This window comes from Apteryx mantelli, chromosome 30 (assembly GCF_036417845.1).
Source record: "Apteryx mantelli isolate bAptMan1 chromosome 30, bAptMan1.hap1, whole genome shotgun sequence".
Lineage (NCBI taxonomy): Eukaryota > Metazoa > Chordata > Aves > Apterygiformes > Apterygidae > Apteryx > Apteryx mantelli.
In genome coordinates, this window is record NC_090007.1 from 6,219,157 (window position 1) to 6,235,018 (window position 15,862).

The 15,862-nt window shown below is 49.0% G+C and overlaps 1 protein-coding gene across 1 annotated transcript in view; it reads left to right on the top strand.

The window, feature by feature from the left end:
- Positions 1-13,693: 13,693 nt before the first annotated feature.
- MLLT1 (MLLT1 super elongation complex subunit) overlaps positions 13,694-15,862 on the top strand; it is a 32,277-nt gene continuing 30,108 nt past the window's right edge. Inside the window, exon 1 of the mRNA XM_067312577.1 lies at positions 13,694-13,790. Within this exon, the coding sequence (XP_067168678.1) occupies positions 13,779-13,790 (12 nt within the window). The 5' untranslated portion in view covers positions 13,694-13,778. The remainder of the gene's footprint in view (positions 13,791-15,862) is intronic.

Here is a 15,862-nt window from a genome sequence, read left to right on the forward strand (position 1 = left end):
TCCTCCCTCCTCTCCTTTCCTTCCCTTCCCTCTCTGCTGCACCTCATGTTTCCATGTGGCTCCATCCCACTTCCTCAGCCCCCAGTGGTCCATGTTCCTCCCAACTCTGATGGTCTCTGATGACCACATAGAACTTGGAGACTTCCCTGCTCATGGAAATGTCTGGCTGGCGGCAGAGAGTGAGAAAAGGAGCCAATACATTAGCTAAATGTTTGCGGAGCTTTGCAAAAACAGAGCAACAGAAGGTGTAAAGCCCCAGAGAAAGATCGGTGTCATGCCACAGCCACGGAGCAATGCTTTCCAGGTTTTCCTCCCAGTGTGGTAACAATGAATTTGCTCCCCCAGCCATAGGACACGCTCCTGTTCACAGAGCCTCGCTGCATTACCATGATGAGTTGGACCATGCCAGGGGTCCGTGTTCTTCCATAACCAGCTGGGACGATCTCTGGAGAGCACTAGCAGGCTGGCAGAGCTGCCTAGGTTGGCTCCCTGCAACAGTCAGAACCAGGTAATGCCACCCCAAGGAACTGTGGGCTCTTCAGGCATCTGCAAGTAAATCAAAAGCAGAAGCACTTTGGGCTTCTCCCCCGTGGGAGAAGGTGCTGCACAGCGTGCCATGCAATGCCCGTGCAGTGGCCCTCCTGTGGCCACCGCTGCCTTACGGGTCCCTCTGCAATGGTCCCCACAACCACTAGATGGCAAGTTTGGCTCATGAACCCCGAGCAATATTTCATTTTGGGCAAGGCTGCCTTGTGCAAGGGCTGAACCCCCAGGCCCAGTGCCCCTGCCCGCTCCACCCCAGCACAGGGGACAGCCACCTCTCCATCTGCACAGCCACTGGTGAAATGTCTGCGTAAGACACAGGACAAGGGGGACTCGGTGCCCCAGCCTTTGTCTGCCCTTGTGTCCCCACGCTGGTGCCTGTCTCCTCTCTGTTCTCCCCTTTGTCTCTCCCACATGCCATCACTCTTGCCTCTCCCTCTGTCACCCCATCTCCCTTTCACTTATCCTCTCCGCTTCACTCCCTCTTGCTCTCTCCCTCCCCGCGGCACCCCTTCCCCCGGCCCATCACATTCTTCTGCAGCCTATTAATAACTTCTGGGCAATTGCACCGGGTCCCCGCTGGGTCCAGCCCCTCCATCGGCGCTGCCCTGCACAGCCACTGAGCGCGCCGGCAGCAAGTTCAAAAGTGCAGCAGGGCTTTCATATCCTTTCTCCCCTTCAGGGGGTGGAGGAGGCTGGCTAGCAAAGAAAGGCCTCGTTGCCAGGGAACCTGGCACAGGAAAAGGGGTCACCTTCACCTCCACCGGGGCGGCCGGGGCCCGCTGGAGATGGACAGGTTCCAGCAGCCCTGAGAGCAGGGGATGCTGAGAGATGCCACGAACGGAAGGAGGCCGGGGCGAGGGCGAGGAGGGCTAATTGGCCATCTCCAGCGAAGCAGCCGGTGTGATGCACTGCAGAGAAACCCAGAGGCAAAATTCCCTGTGTCTTATGGTAATAAGGGAGGTGTTCCAGGCGCCTCTGCGTTGAGAACAATGTTGCTGCAGTTGAGTGACTGTAACAGGCCCCGATGACAGCCAGGGCTGCGTTAAAAATGCCTATTCAAGCAGATCAAGACATTGAGAGGCCTCGTGGGGATCTGAAACCCTCAGGGATTTCTGGATGAAGCCAGAAGCTGAATCCCCAGCCCTGGGAACCTGGGGGAAAAAAAAGAGAAAAGAAAAGAAACCTACAAAGCAGCTTTAAAAGAACGGCAGCGCCTGAGGCAGGGCCTCCTGCTCCAAGCAGGGCTGTAGCCCGAGTGAGTGAAGCAGCCCTGACACTGAGACGTGCCTGTGGTCCATGCACCCCCGGAGCTGCACAGGGTTAGCTGAGGCTGGGGTGGCACCTCCAAAAGGTCCCCGAGCTGCTGGGGATGCCCTGTCCTTCCTGCAAGTGAGCCGTGGTTCCAGCTTGTGGGGTGCAGATTGCACTGCAGAGCTGACAAAATACCCCATAAAACAAGTGGGGCTGTCAAGCAGATGAGCCAGGGCTTTCCTGCTATGAGCTGAAAAAGGTCCTGCAGGGATGGACCAGCATGCTGGACTGGTAAAGCTGGGAGCCCTCAGAGGGCCAGAGATAACTGTGACCCCATCTCAAACCCCCTAGACCATGGGGAGCTCTGACAGCGCCTTCTGCATTGGGACCCTTAGACATGCGTGTGCCTCTCCAGGCATAACCAGCCAGCTTGTTCAGCGAAGCAAGGAAAACAGGAAAACAGGCAGGGCAGGCAGGGCTGCAAACCCGCGTGCTCTGGGATCTGAGTTAGAACTGATCAAAATTAAACCTTTCCTTTCCTTATTTTTGCCAGATGAGCTTTAACTCGGATCACTTCCCTGATTTGGTTCACCATGTGGCTGCCTAAACCACAAGAAAAGAGGCAAGAGAGGGAGCACGAATGAGGAAGAGGACAGAGAGGCTGCTTCTTTCAACTGATGCCAGATTAAAGAGGTTGTGAAGCAACGGCATCAGTTGAGTTTATTTGGTGCTATTGCAAAACAAATGAAATAATGTTGATAACACACCAGTCCTGCAGCATCCAGGAGTAACACTTACCTGTTCTGCTGCACTGAGTTGCCTCCTGCTGTTATAGATTTACACTGCAGGTTTTGGCCCGCAGACTGGAAACTTCTCAAGGCAGAATGATTTATCTGTAAAACACATTGCACATTCATGAACCTGCGTTAATAATGCAGGAGTAATTAATAATAACCCAGCCCCTGCTCTTAACAATGCCAGGAGAAGAAATTGCTTCACTGGAGAGTCTCTTATACCTTTTGCAAAAGATCTGTATTTGTTAACTGTCTTAAAGAGCAAGAAAGATCATAGTTCTGTAACACAGAATGAATGCTGCTAAGTCTCGGGATTTTATTGCAAGCCTGGCAATCTTTATGATTGATTTAAAGAACCAATTTCTGGAGTCATGTTAAAACAACATCAATTCAGCTTTGATTTTTTCAGTTTTAATCTCTTAGGTCTGCAGTGAAAATCCTGAAACCATGAATGCAAAGGGCCGAAAAACTCAGGAAGCAGAGTGAAAAACCCCAAATGTCATTAACTTTAGACATCGTCCTTTCAATTCTCAGTGCTACTTTTGAGTTTTGACCCAGGATTTGCAACTCAGGGGTTGGCAATTCTGTTACACCCACCCTGCAACTACTAGTAAAGAAGAGGTTTAATTTTTGTTACTGTTTTACCTACATCCTTGTTATCCACATGTCATATAGGACAAAATTAGCTGTAGGGTCATAAAAAAATGCCAGCATTTTCCAGATGTTAATGATTGTTCTGGACAGAGAAAGGTAGCAGGTCCTTATTAGCTGGAAGCTGCATTTCAGCGAATACTCTGTCATCATGTTTGCAGTGGTCAGGGTCTTGAGGTCCCCTGCCTGTGCCTTTCTGTACCTGTTCACATGGTGGCTGCACACATAATCAGGGATGGTTTTGCCCAATGAGCATAGAGGAGATGTGGGTAAAAGTTGCTTCTGAATAAGGAGAAACATGGCTGCTACCCAGCCAAACATACAAGTTGACAAAAATGATTTTTCATCAAAAACTTAAATGATCTTTTCAATCATTTTTATAAACCCTTATGATTTGGTTTCACTTGGGAACACATTTTCACTGCTCTTTTCGGAAGAAAAACAAGCAGTTCACATTTATCTGATAAAGTGGTTCAAATAACTTCAATTCTCTAGTAATGGCTGCTATCAAAATACCTAAAATTGATGGATTAAATTTTCTATGCCTTCACATTACATTTAAGAACATCATTTCAATTCTCTGCCTTTTTTATACAGTTTCCATGAACATTCAGTCACTTAGACCCCAATTCATGAGCACACTTAACATGTTTTTCTAAAAATGTGTTTAAGTGTTGAACTGAATTGGGTTATTCTTCTGAACTGGCACGTTTAGTTTCACGCACAAATATTTAACAAAAGGCAAAGATATCTCAAATGCTGAAGTATTCACCAAAAGCAACATTCAGTTGTGCAGAGTTATAAAATTCACAGTCTGCAACTGATGCTGCTGATTTAGATAGGACTTCCATAAGAGACCAGATGTCTCTGTTCACTAAAATGGTTAAGCATATGTTTAATTTTAAGAATATGAATATTTCCATTGGTATCAATGGCACTTGCTTACACTTAAGAATATATTTGGCTGGGCTGGAGCCAGGAATAGTGTCATGTAATGCCAATAAAGTGCAAACTGTAATATTTCTCTAAGTGCTTTCTGGGACCAATCTAAAAATTAATCAATGAAGAACTGTAATGTGAAAATGCAAAAATTAATATACGTGAGATTTTGCTGTTTACTATTCTAGTACTGCCAAGAATTAACATCCACCAGAGCACTGCCAAGTGAAATCAAAAGCAAATCTGTGCAGAGCAAAAATGGCAACAAGTTGAATTTGTCATTCATTGTGAATCATCCTATCCCAGACTCCAAGATTTACTAAAGTAACATTAAATAACATTCACCATCCTGACAGAAAGATATACATAGAGATCAAGGACGGGATCTGATCCCATTTGTACCGCTTCTAATGTGGACTAACTCGATTCAGCCCAGAGAATCAGTCCAGTCCTAAGTGGATGCTTGAAAGAGAGAACAGAATCTGCTCCGTAACCCTTGGTACAGCAGGAAAAGCCCTTGAACAAGGGCAACTTTTTATGATCAAAATATCATAGTGCAAAGGGTCATAAACCAAAACAATTTTCCACTCCTGATTACTGTGCCTTACCTTCAGACAAGACCCCAGGAACTGCCCTCTTATGAATCAGTGATAATTTCCAGGCACAATACATTCTAGCTATTTAAATTTTTTCTTAAAACATTATTCAGCACCAGTCCAACAATACTGCTGTTGCCAGTGACCCACATGGACTTGGGACATACTCCTTTTTCCCCCATGATGGCATCATAACATAAGCAGCTATATATCCATATGCAAATGATTGCTGTTTTCAAGCTGTTCATGAGTGACCTAATACACTGCCCATACGGTACAGTAATATGTTTTCCACATATGTCAGATGTTTCATGACACATTTCATGCATATATTTAAAATGGATTTCATAGCATATAAAAATACACAGGCAATGAAAGAAAATGCCCTGCATCTGCAATGTTTACATAATGCATTTCAAAACTGCATGAAATGTGTCCAAATTGATTGTATTCTTCGTCTATCTAAAATACCGATGGCATAAAAAACGTATGTATAATGGTTTCATTCATGAACATGTATTACATGCCTTATACTGATGCCTGAGTAACAAAGGGAAGGAATTTGTTAAAGCTCTGCCTAGAGAGAGGTTTTTCTCTGTCACACTGAAGCCAATTCACAGTGTAGCTGCAGAGATCCGCAAGTCAGTTCTCCCCGTGTTGGTTAAAATGGTATTTGCTGCATGTGTACGTTGCTTTATATTCCAACCTGTCTCCCTTGCAATTGCTGCAGCTGGGCCTTTATGCAACAAAACTGAGCTCCAAGACATTTGAGGTACGCCGGGATATGGCTTTGCTGCAATCTGACACACCGTTGTCAAACAGGTAGCTGCATCGTCAACAGCAATTAAATTGCAGCAGTATAAATTTCGGCATCTTAGGCTAGCCCAATTCCCCGAGTCACTGGCAGTTTTGTGTAGCCCATACTGCAGCACGCAGGATTATCTCAGCTGCTATTGTACCTGAGCTAGCCAAATTAAAGCTGGTTTGCATACATTTACATATGTTGCAACCCCACCTCCAGCTGCTGTGGAGACAGGTAAAAGCCACGAGGAAGCTCTAAGCTGTTCTGATGGAGTCTGTCCTGAGAGCAGCTGACCCAGAACCAAAAAAATCAGGAAGTGCCATTAATTTTAATGTTACAGGTGCTGAAACGCTGCTCCTCCAGCTCTGGGATGCCTCACATTCTGCTCTGAGTGTGGAGAGGATCAGACCACTAGGCTGGGTATCTGCTGGTGTCAGAAACAGCCAGTTGCTCTGAAAACTACCAAGCGGGACTATTGGGGCTGGAAATAGCGGAAACACCAGTCCCCAAAAGGAGAAGGCACCACACGATGTGAGCCAGGGCTCAGGATGCTCAGGAACATGACAAGCACAAGTATATGGCTGCAGCACTGCTACACACCAGAGCCCTGGGAAACTCCAGACACTGGGAGCGCCTTGGCCATGGACAGGCTATATCCCAGACGGTGTATTTGTCTGGGACAGTAATTCAATTTTTTCACTCTCTTTTCAATCCAGAAAACAATTCAAACCAGGCTTTTTGGTGCTGGTCAGATGCTCCTGCTGATCTCCTCCTATCATACCCTAAATTTTTGGAGCTATTTTTTCCCCCATCTGCTATTTTTGAGTGGCCTAAAGGTTATTCTGCCTAGGGTGACAGTCATCAGTCGAAGTGTGGCCTCTCTCTGAGCCTGCACATGAGCACCTTTCAATGACTTTGGCATCAACCAAAAGAAGGCCCATTCAAAGCAGACACAAATTTCGGCAGTGACTGTCCCTCCCTCCCGTTGCACCGTGATTGTGTTAGCTTCGACGGGCACATAAGGCATCTGGATCCATCTTCTTCAGCCTGCCCTTCTGCCAGCAGCTCGTGTTCAGCATTGGACAAACGCAGACTGTGAAATGCTCTTCGCAGCAGGTCTAGCCAGCTTGTGGGTTTGGCATGACCCAGACCGTTACATCACTTGGCCAAATCTGACCTCTGACTGTAGTGTAGCAGAGAAAGGTACCGTCATCTGACGGGTGCTCTGTAGCCAGGCGAAACGAGTTGATAGGTGTCAATTCAGGCTGCTGTGGACCAGCAGCTACATTGTAATGCCAACCTCACCTTTGGTGTTAATGAGGCCCCTTCATTAGCAGCCTTGAGCAGAGGGGTCAGGGACTGAATAGAGACAGACTCCTTTCTCACCCAGAAAGCTGGTCCTTCTCATTCAGAATTGAAGCACGTTAGCGGGGCAGTTTGAAGACGCTTGTGCTGCCCATGCTGCATCTGCATGGGACATGACGTATTTGTGACTATTCATCTGGTGCCTTTCACCAGCGCTAAATACACAGAAAGAATAAAATAAATTCTCATTGTGTTCCCGCTTACCAAGAAAATTTTCCTCCTTCCTTCTGGTGTGGAGGGGTATTGTACGTTAAAAGCCTTTTGCATTTTTCAGTAGCTATAGTACACTATAATTTAGATTTTCCTCAGGCACAAAAGAACTTAGTTAAGCTAAACTGTATTACAGTGTTTTTTTCTACTAAGTCCTTCATTAATAAGGGAACTAAAGAATTTCCAAGCTGTCTGTAATTTTTCCCAGATGCAGCTAGTAGTTGCTAGGAGTATCTTTTTGGCAATCAGAGTTTCTGGCTATTAACAATCTGGACTTTCACTGTACTATCCTGGTGTTAAATATGTGCTGTGAATACTGTAGTATGGAGTGTGAATTGGAGAAGGGGGGGAGAACAGAGAACAGGCAAAGCAAAATCATTTTTAGAAGAATAAATATTGCTAGGATTAACAGCTGATTCAAACGAACACACTTCCCCGCAGGGATCCCAATGCCGATTAGCAAACCAGGAGCCCTGCAACATCAGAAGAAGCCATCACTGCAGAACTAATTCCTTCTCACTCACAATTGTTTTCTCTCTTTTTCCCTAACTGTTCTATTTTCTCCCCAGCAGCCAACACAGACAAGCCCTACAGTGAGCCTGTAGCACGGAGTAAAGACGACAAAGGCCACAGGCAGTAATACATGAACTGAAGCAGCATCCAGCTCCCCTCGGTGCGCTCAGGAATCTGAATCCTTTCTTGACTTCAGGTTCAGAGCGTTTTCTCAGGCTGAAAGCAAGGATGTGACACCATTATTGGCAAAGCCATGGTTAAGTACCAGGAAAAAGATCTCTGGCCCTTATTACTTAAAATATCATCAGTTCTTTGTTTCAATAGCACTTATATTCATCTTGGAAACACCACAGAGTATCTGGCTCATCAGATGTGCTTTCAAAAAGCAGTCAAGCGCCATTATAATCATTTTACAGATGGTAAGAGACAGCAGCGGAGAGACTGACACAAGTCCAGAAGAGTACACAGGGGTCCTTCCGCTCCGTTTTGTTGCATATGGACACACAGTGGAGGAGCGCAACATTTTCTGAGAATCTTTGCTCAAACGTAAGATCTGTGTCTTAATCTTTAAGTCCATGGGACCGGCTATTACAAAGATCACCATTTGCTACGCTGTCAGACTCTCTAAGTGCTGGAGAGCTGCTGGCTGGCGGGAGTCCAAGCTACTCGAAGCACAGACTGACCACAGAATTTGCGGTCTTCAGTCCACAAAGGAAAATCTATGTCTTTGCACCAGCTCACCAAACACACCAGGGAAGATGCAGCTGAGATAGTAATGAGAAAATAATGCGGAACGACAACAAACAGTGAAACAAGCTTGCTTCTCTGGGGATAGAAAAGACAGTGTAGGGCTAGACAGACGGCTGGATGTTGAGTTTATAATGTACACACAAAGGTGCACACACACACACACACACGTATACACTGACCCAAGGGTCTTAGAGGGGATGTGTCAGCCAACCCTCCCAATGGGTGATGCTAAGCCTATGGGGCTACAAGATGAGAGGTGTTGTTTGGAGGTTGCTGAGTGAGCAGTACGGGGGCCTTGGGTTACATGGTAATTGGGACTGTTTGGGAGGCTCAGTGGTGTGTTCCCACAGAGAGGAAAGAGCCAAGGAGGAGGGAAGCAGCGTGGGAGTGAGGAGAGGCATCTCTAGGATCAGTTCTGATGTTTCTTGCCTGCTCCCCTCCAGTCAGAGCCCTACAGAAGATGAAGTGGGATCTGCCGCGCTTCAGTTCCTGCTGGCCAGTCCGCCCCCAGAAGGTGTCCTGTGGATGCCTGAGCATGGGTTGTGCTGTCCCAACTTGCACATGATGTGACTTTCCCCTCCAAAGTGCTTGGACTCATTTCCTTGTGAACACCCCAGTTGTTGTCTCCTTCATTGATGCTCCCCATGAACAGTGAGGTTTGGCCCGTAAAGCGGTCACGGTGTGTGCTGGCAGGGATGAGAAAGGATGTGTTGTACCTTTCCAGGGCTGTGGATTCCCCTGTGCTGGGTGACACAACCCAGAAATCTTTGCCATCCCTGGGTTTATCTGCCCAAGGTAGGGACAAGTGTAGTGCAAAGTCCTTTTTCCACTTTATTTTCCACCATCCCTGACCCTCTGGGGACAGAACTGGCATAGTTCTCTACTGTGGACCAAGCTGGGTGAAACACACACCTTTCAGCCCAAGACAAGGATCTCCGAGGCAAGGCTCTGGAAGGAAAAATATAAAGCCCAAACAAAAATTAAGGAGAGCTGTCGTGTCTGATTTGCATGATTGAATATGCAAATCAGATCTGTTTCTTATCCATTGGCACTGGACCTACTGTAGATGGCAGCAACACAGCGGATCTCTGCCAGCATACAGTGCCACAAAGAAAGACGTTAATTGGATTTGCAGACGCTTATTGCAAAACCCAGAAGTTGCTGGAACAGATATAAAGAAACAGGAGCTCAGCCCACGGCTGTCTTGGGTGCTAAGGCACTCAACTGACAGCTTGTTTGAGATGTCCCTGCAAAATCAGAAGTTTGGAGAAGCCTGAATGACTGCTGGCTGCACCTTCCCCAGCACTAACAGGCACCTGAAACTCCCAACACACTCCCATAGAGTCTGGCAAATTTTCTGCCTTTGGCCGTGATTATTTCTTTGGAGCTTTAAAAGAAAATCAGGGCTAAGTTTGGTCAGTGCTTGGGCTGGAAACCCTCCAAAACAGGGAAGCCCTAGTAAAACTGATGGTGGTAACAGGAATTTCTCTCCTAGAATACTTCCACACTTGAGTGTAAAGATACCCCAGTAAAGTTCAATCTGCTCCTGCTACCTGTCCCAACACAGAGCCTGAGTGTGTCGGTTGCTTTTGCCGCTTGCGGCAAGCATCAACATAATGATATGCTTACTCTGAATGTGGTACCCCAACTTCTTCATTATAGTGTGGTTTAATAGCCAGGTTTTGGATTGCCCTTCTGAGATGCTTTTCTCTCTTGAGACAGAAAGCTGAGGTGCCTGACACTGGGTTTCCAGCTCCTGACTTGGAAGTTTGTCTGACCCTCGGCTACAGAATAACGAAAAGCTGGAGGAGTGACTTGTGTCCAAACCAGCGTACGTAAGAAAGGATGAGGAAATACGGTGTCTGTGCTGAAGTGAGAAGGTAACCTGGGTGTTGTGCTCTAGCTCTCCTGGACTTCCAGGTGTAGCAGTTTTGGGAAAGCATGAAAAGAACCATAAGACAAGGCTGGGGAAAAATAAACACATATAGAAATTGTCAGCAATGCAAACTCAAATACAGAGCAAATCCTACTGATGTTTCAGAAGAGTTAACAGACAATTTTGCAGGAAAGAGAGCTGAAAAGGTAAAAGTTCAGGGTCTTGTCTAAGCAACATTTCTTGTGTCAGGAGCAAGTTCAAGTCAGCAAGAGTGGAGTCATAAGCACCGGAAAAATGGAGATATTTCCAGGAAGGACTCAGTCTTGGGAGCATGTGAGCACCAAGGACTGTGATGAGGCTATCAGTGAACAGGTAGGATTGGAATTAGGAGGTAAAAGTAAAAGATTTAGAGCTAAGAGTCATGGGCATGGGAATAATGCCCACAATTAAAGATACCAGTGAGAACTCCCAGAGAAAGAGGCCCTATTTCTATGGAGAAGAGACTGTCCAAGGAGATGTCTCTTGGGACTGCATCAGACAGAAACATGCCAAATGAAAACTAGAGCCAGTTAAAAGAAGAATCCAAAACAGGCTTTTTTTCTTTTTTCTTTTTTTCTTTTTTCTTTTTTTTTCTTTTGTTAACTGAAGCAATTAAGCATTTTGCTTTACTAAAATCTTCTCTCAGGCTGATGAGGTAAACTGGCTGTTTAGAATGATTTGGGAACTGATTAATCCTTGCCTGTGGCTATCAGTTAGCAACACACACATACAATGTTATTGGCTAACACGCATTTTTCTCCTGCCTTGCAGAGATCAACAAACTATTTCAAACAAGAAACCTGCACGAAGAAAAATCCTGCCTTACTTCCAAAAGAAAATGTGCTCAGAAACAGTCACAAACGGCACTCCTAACGACAGTCCGGTGTTAATTCCCCTGCTCACAAAATTGGGTGAAATAACTCGTCATTTAGAGTTCTAAGAAAATGTAAACAAAACCCACTTTTCAGATGCAAATGGCATGCTCCGAGTCAGCAGCGGTGCTGAGAAAACCCGCATTTGCAGGGCCGGGCAGCTTTTAATGATGCCTTCGCCGCAGCCAGCAGTCCCTTTCTCAGCTAGGACAGTGACCTCTGGGTCCGGTCCCACAGCTGAGCCTGTGGTTGATAACCACCGTCTCACTGAAGGCATCCCTCGCCGCATTTGCATTGCAAATGCTCCCCGCCGTACACCAGCAAACGAGATATTGTTTCCCCTGCCAATTTACTCCTGCAGCAAACAACCCTTTCCCCTGCGGTCTCCATCACGGCACAGCCGCTGCGAGGGAAAGACGCTGCTGGGCCTGGCAGCCGGAGCGCGGAGGCAGGCGGTGGGCAGGAGCTCTGCCGCCAGCCGGCCGCTGCGGCCCGGGAAGGAGCTCGGGGTCGGTGTTGGTGTGGTGGTGGGATAAAGGGAGATTTGGGGAGATGGCGGGAGAGCAAGGGGGAATGACAGATACTAAGGGAGAATGAGGCAGAGCGAGGGGGAAAGAGGGAGAATGGAGGAAAAATGAGGCTGAGGGAGAACAAGGGAAAATGGTGGGAAATGAAGGAGGCTGAAGGAGAACGAAGGAGACTGAGCGAGACGGATGGAGACTGAGGGAGAATGAGGGAAAATGAGGAAGAAAGAGGGAAAATGAGGGAGACTGAGGGAGAACAAGGGAAAATAGGCAGAAATGAGGGAAGCTGAGAGAGAACGAAGGAGGCTGAAGGAGGTGGAGGGTGACTGAGGGAGAATGAGGAAGAATGAGGAAGAAAGAGGGAAAATGAGGGAGACTGAGGGAGAACAAGGGAAAATAGGCAGAAATGAGGGAAGCTGAGAGAGAACGAAGGAGGCTGAAGGAGGTGGAGGGTGACTGAGGGAGAATGAGGAAGAATGAGGGAAAAATGAGGGAGACTGAGGGAAAACAAGGGAAAATGTGGAGAAATGAGGGAGACTGAGGGAGAACGAAGGAGACTGAGTGAGATGGAGGGAGACTGAGGGAAAATGAGGGAGAATGAGGAAGAATGAGGGAAAAATGAGGGAGACTGAGGGAGAACAAGGGAAAATAGGCAGAAATGAGGGAAGCTGAGGGAGAATGAGAAAGAATGAGGGGAAGCTGAGGGAGAATGAGAAAGAATGAGGGAAAAATGAGGGAGACTGAGGGAGAACAAGGGAAAATGTGGGGAAATGAGGGAAGCTGAAGGAGAATGAGGGAGAATGAGAAAGAATGAGGGAAAAATGAGGGAGACTGAGGGAGAACAAGGGAAAATGGGGGGAAATGAGGGAGGCTGAGGGAGAGTAAAGGAGACTGAGCGAGATGGAAGGAGACTGAGGGGAAAAATGTGGGCAAATGAGAGAGAACAAGGGAAAATGGGGGAAACAGAGAAAACGGGGGAAGTGGAGGGAGAGCAAGGGAGAATGAAGGAGCTGAGGGAAAAACGAGGGAGGCTGAGGGAGAACAGTGCCCTTGGCTTCCTCCTCAGCTGAGGCTCAGCCCTGCCCGTCCAATGCGGACAGCTCTGTGCCCTGTACTGGGAGCTGTGGTTTCCCTTGATCTCAGCTCAGTCGTGTAGGAAATTAATAAATAGGAGAGATTAACTGATGCAAGCAGTGGGGAAGCACAGGCCGAGGGAGGGAAAGGGGCAGGTGGACCAGGCGTGGGTGCCCAACAAGGCCCAGACACTGGTGCCCGTCCCAGTCCCAGTCCCAGTTCGCGGCCTGGCTGTGCTGTGCTGTGCTGGGGCCGTGGGCCAGAGCAGAGCAGAGCAGAGCAGAGCAGAGCAGGGCAGGGCAGGGCAGGGCAGAGCAGGGCCGGGCCGGGCCGGGCCGGGCCGGGCCACGCCACGGGCCGGGCCCGGCGGGGCGGGAGCGCGCTCTACAGCGGCGCAGGGCCGCGGGGAGGAGGGGCGAGGGGAGGCTGAGAGACCCCGCCCCGCCCCCTCCCGCCCCCGCCCCGCCCCCTCCCGCCGCTGGCCCCATCTCAGGCCCCGCCCCCATCCCCGCCCCCTCCGCGGCCCGCCCGTCGGCTATTGGGCGCGGCGGCCGCCCGTCAGGCGGAGGCCGGCGGAGCAGTGGGAGGCCGGCGGCGCCCGGGCGGAAACCCCGCCTCTGGACGTGAGGCGGCGCCGCCATTGGCGGGGGGCGGGTGCCTCTCTGGTGGCGTCGGTTTCCGGTTCCGCGGGGCGGGCTGCGGCCGGGGGGGGGTGGCGGGGCTGCTGCCTGTGAGTGACACACAATGAGGCGAGCGGCGGCGGCGGGGCCGTGAGGGGCCGCGACCGAGGAGGCGGCGGCGGCGGCCGAGGCCGAAGCGGCGGCGGCGGCGGGGAGGGGGGTGGGGGGAGAACGTAGAGCGGCTTCGCTCGCGGGGGGTAGCGGGGGGGGGAGAGCGCCCCCCTTGCCGACCGGCCGCCAGCACCGCCGCGGCGGGAGCGAGCGAGCGAGCGGGGCCCGCGCCGCTGCGCCCAGCCATGGACAATCAGGTGAGGGGGGGCGCGGGGGAGGGACCGCCCCGTGGGGGGGGGCACGGGCTCTCCGGCCCCCCCCCCCCCCCGTGGGGCGCGGGCCCCTCCCCGCCGCCCCTCTTTTCGGGGAGGGGGGGGCGGTACGGCCTCGCCTGCGGCGGCGGGATGGCAGCGGCCTTCGCACTGCCCGCGCTCGCTTTGGCGGGGGGCGGGAGGGGGGGTGGCGGCGGCCTCGCTGCCCCCGCGGGGCGGAGGGTTAACGGCGCCGCCGAGCCGCCGGCGCTCGGGGCGGGGAGCCTGGGCGAGCGGGAGCTGAGGGCTGGAAGTTACCTGAGGTGATCCGGCCGGCGGCCTTTTGTGCGCCAGGGCGGTGCGGCGGGGAGGGCGAGCCCCGACCGGCTTACCTGCGGTTCGCGCGGTGCGCCCGGCCGCCCCCGAAGGAGCCCGAAGGGAGGAGAAGGAGAAAACGTCGGTAGCTTTCAGGCGATTTGTGCAGCGAACAAAAGCCAGGACAGACTTCAGGGTATTTAGCAAGAAGTTGAAAAGGCCGCATCCTTTGTATCGCTGAATAGGATTGTGATTTCCCTTTGTTGAGCGACACGCTTGGGAAAAAAATAATCTCCGTTTTCAGTGGAGCAACTTGGGATGTTTGTTATGTTGGGAGGTCTCGTTCTCGATTTTGTTTCAACTTCTGGCTTAATTCGTAGCGATTGTTAATTGGACCTGCGTGTGAGGAGTGTAGCAAGTACAACTTTCACTCTTTGCTAAGCAGTTCTATTTTATGTTTAATTTTGTTCTTCTCCAGATAGTCCCATCTGTTTCTCAGCTAAAATTTCTCAGCCGTTTCAACCAGTTAGGCGAATGCTGTCGAGTGACAGCCATTTGCACTTCTCTGGAGAGGGGTACTAACTGGCAACAGTAGCACAATTTAAGGGGTAATTATGGAATTGATAACGTGAAGCTGCAGAACAGACTGCATCAGTTGATGAGTGTGGATGAACACTTGCCTGAACACTATGGAAATATCCCAGATAAAGCATGCCCACAAGCACCTTCCTGTGTGAGCCTGGGATTTTAGGCAGACTGTCTCCACATAATGTTCTGTCACCACAGAAGAGATTTCTCTGCTTTGAGTGAAACACACCATGCCTTTTTTTCCTTACTCCTTAGTATGACATAAAAGAACAGACTGCAGTGTGCCTTCATTTTTAGTGCAGGAGTGAGATGGAGCCAGTGTAGATTTGTCCTAAAGCACAGAGGGGGGAAAAAACGGCCTGCCAAGAGAGCTAATGAGTAGGGCAAGGTAACATAAAGATTTTCATAAGGTAGATGAAGCAATTAATTAGATGCTTTTGTCCCCGAGTCTTAGAATTGATGCATTGGATGGCAGCTGAAGGTATTTTACTGTAAAGATAATAGCCTGAAGGAATATGTTAAGGTTTTATAGTTGAAGTTAGAACTGGACTAGGATTCAGGAAGATCAAGCCCTGATGCCTGGTGGACTTCCTGTGTGATCTTTTTAAAAAGACAAAAATACTGGGATTTAAGAATGATTTATGCTTTTTCAGAAAGTACTAATCATACTCTGAAAATCATTTTCCTATAACATGCCAGATCGATATGCAAAATACTTTTCTGAGCATGAATCTTGATCTTAATCTCTGTTGTAAATCCTCAATGGCAAAATGAAGCTAATACTCTTCCTAAGCATTTGTCTAGATCTGAGGGACTGCCTGAGTCTATGTTTGTTTTCTACCATCATGTTCTCAATTTGGGCCCATGTGCACTTGTATTATAGATGACAAATAATGTTGCCTTTCCTAGTGCTAATTGAGAACTAGCAGGAAGAACAAGGCATTTATTTTCAAGTCTTAGGTGAAGAAGGGGGTAAGGACTAGTAACTGCCCCGTTTATTAGACTTCCATTTGCTGAGGGTGGATTTCACTGTGTTGAGTTTGAGATGGTTGTGCTGCTGGTCGAGTTAAATTTTGTGCATACACATTATACAATCTCATAAATAGACAAGTAGCTTGGGTGTGATTCCTTGTCTCTACAGATCTTGCCCTAAGATTTGTTGGCTTTAACTTTTG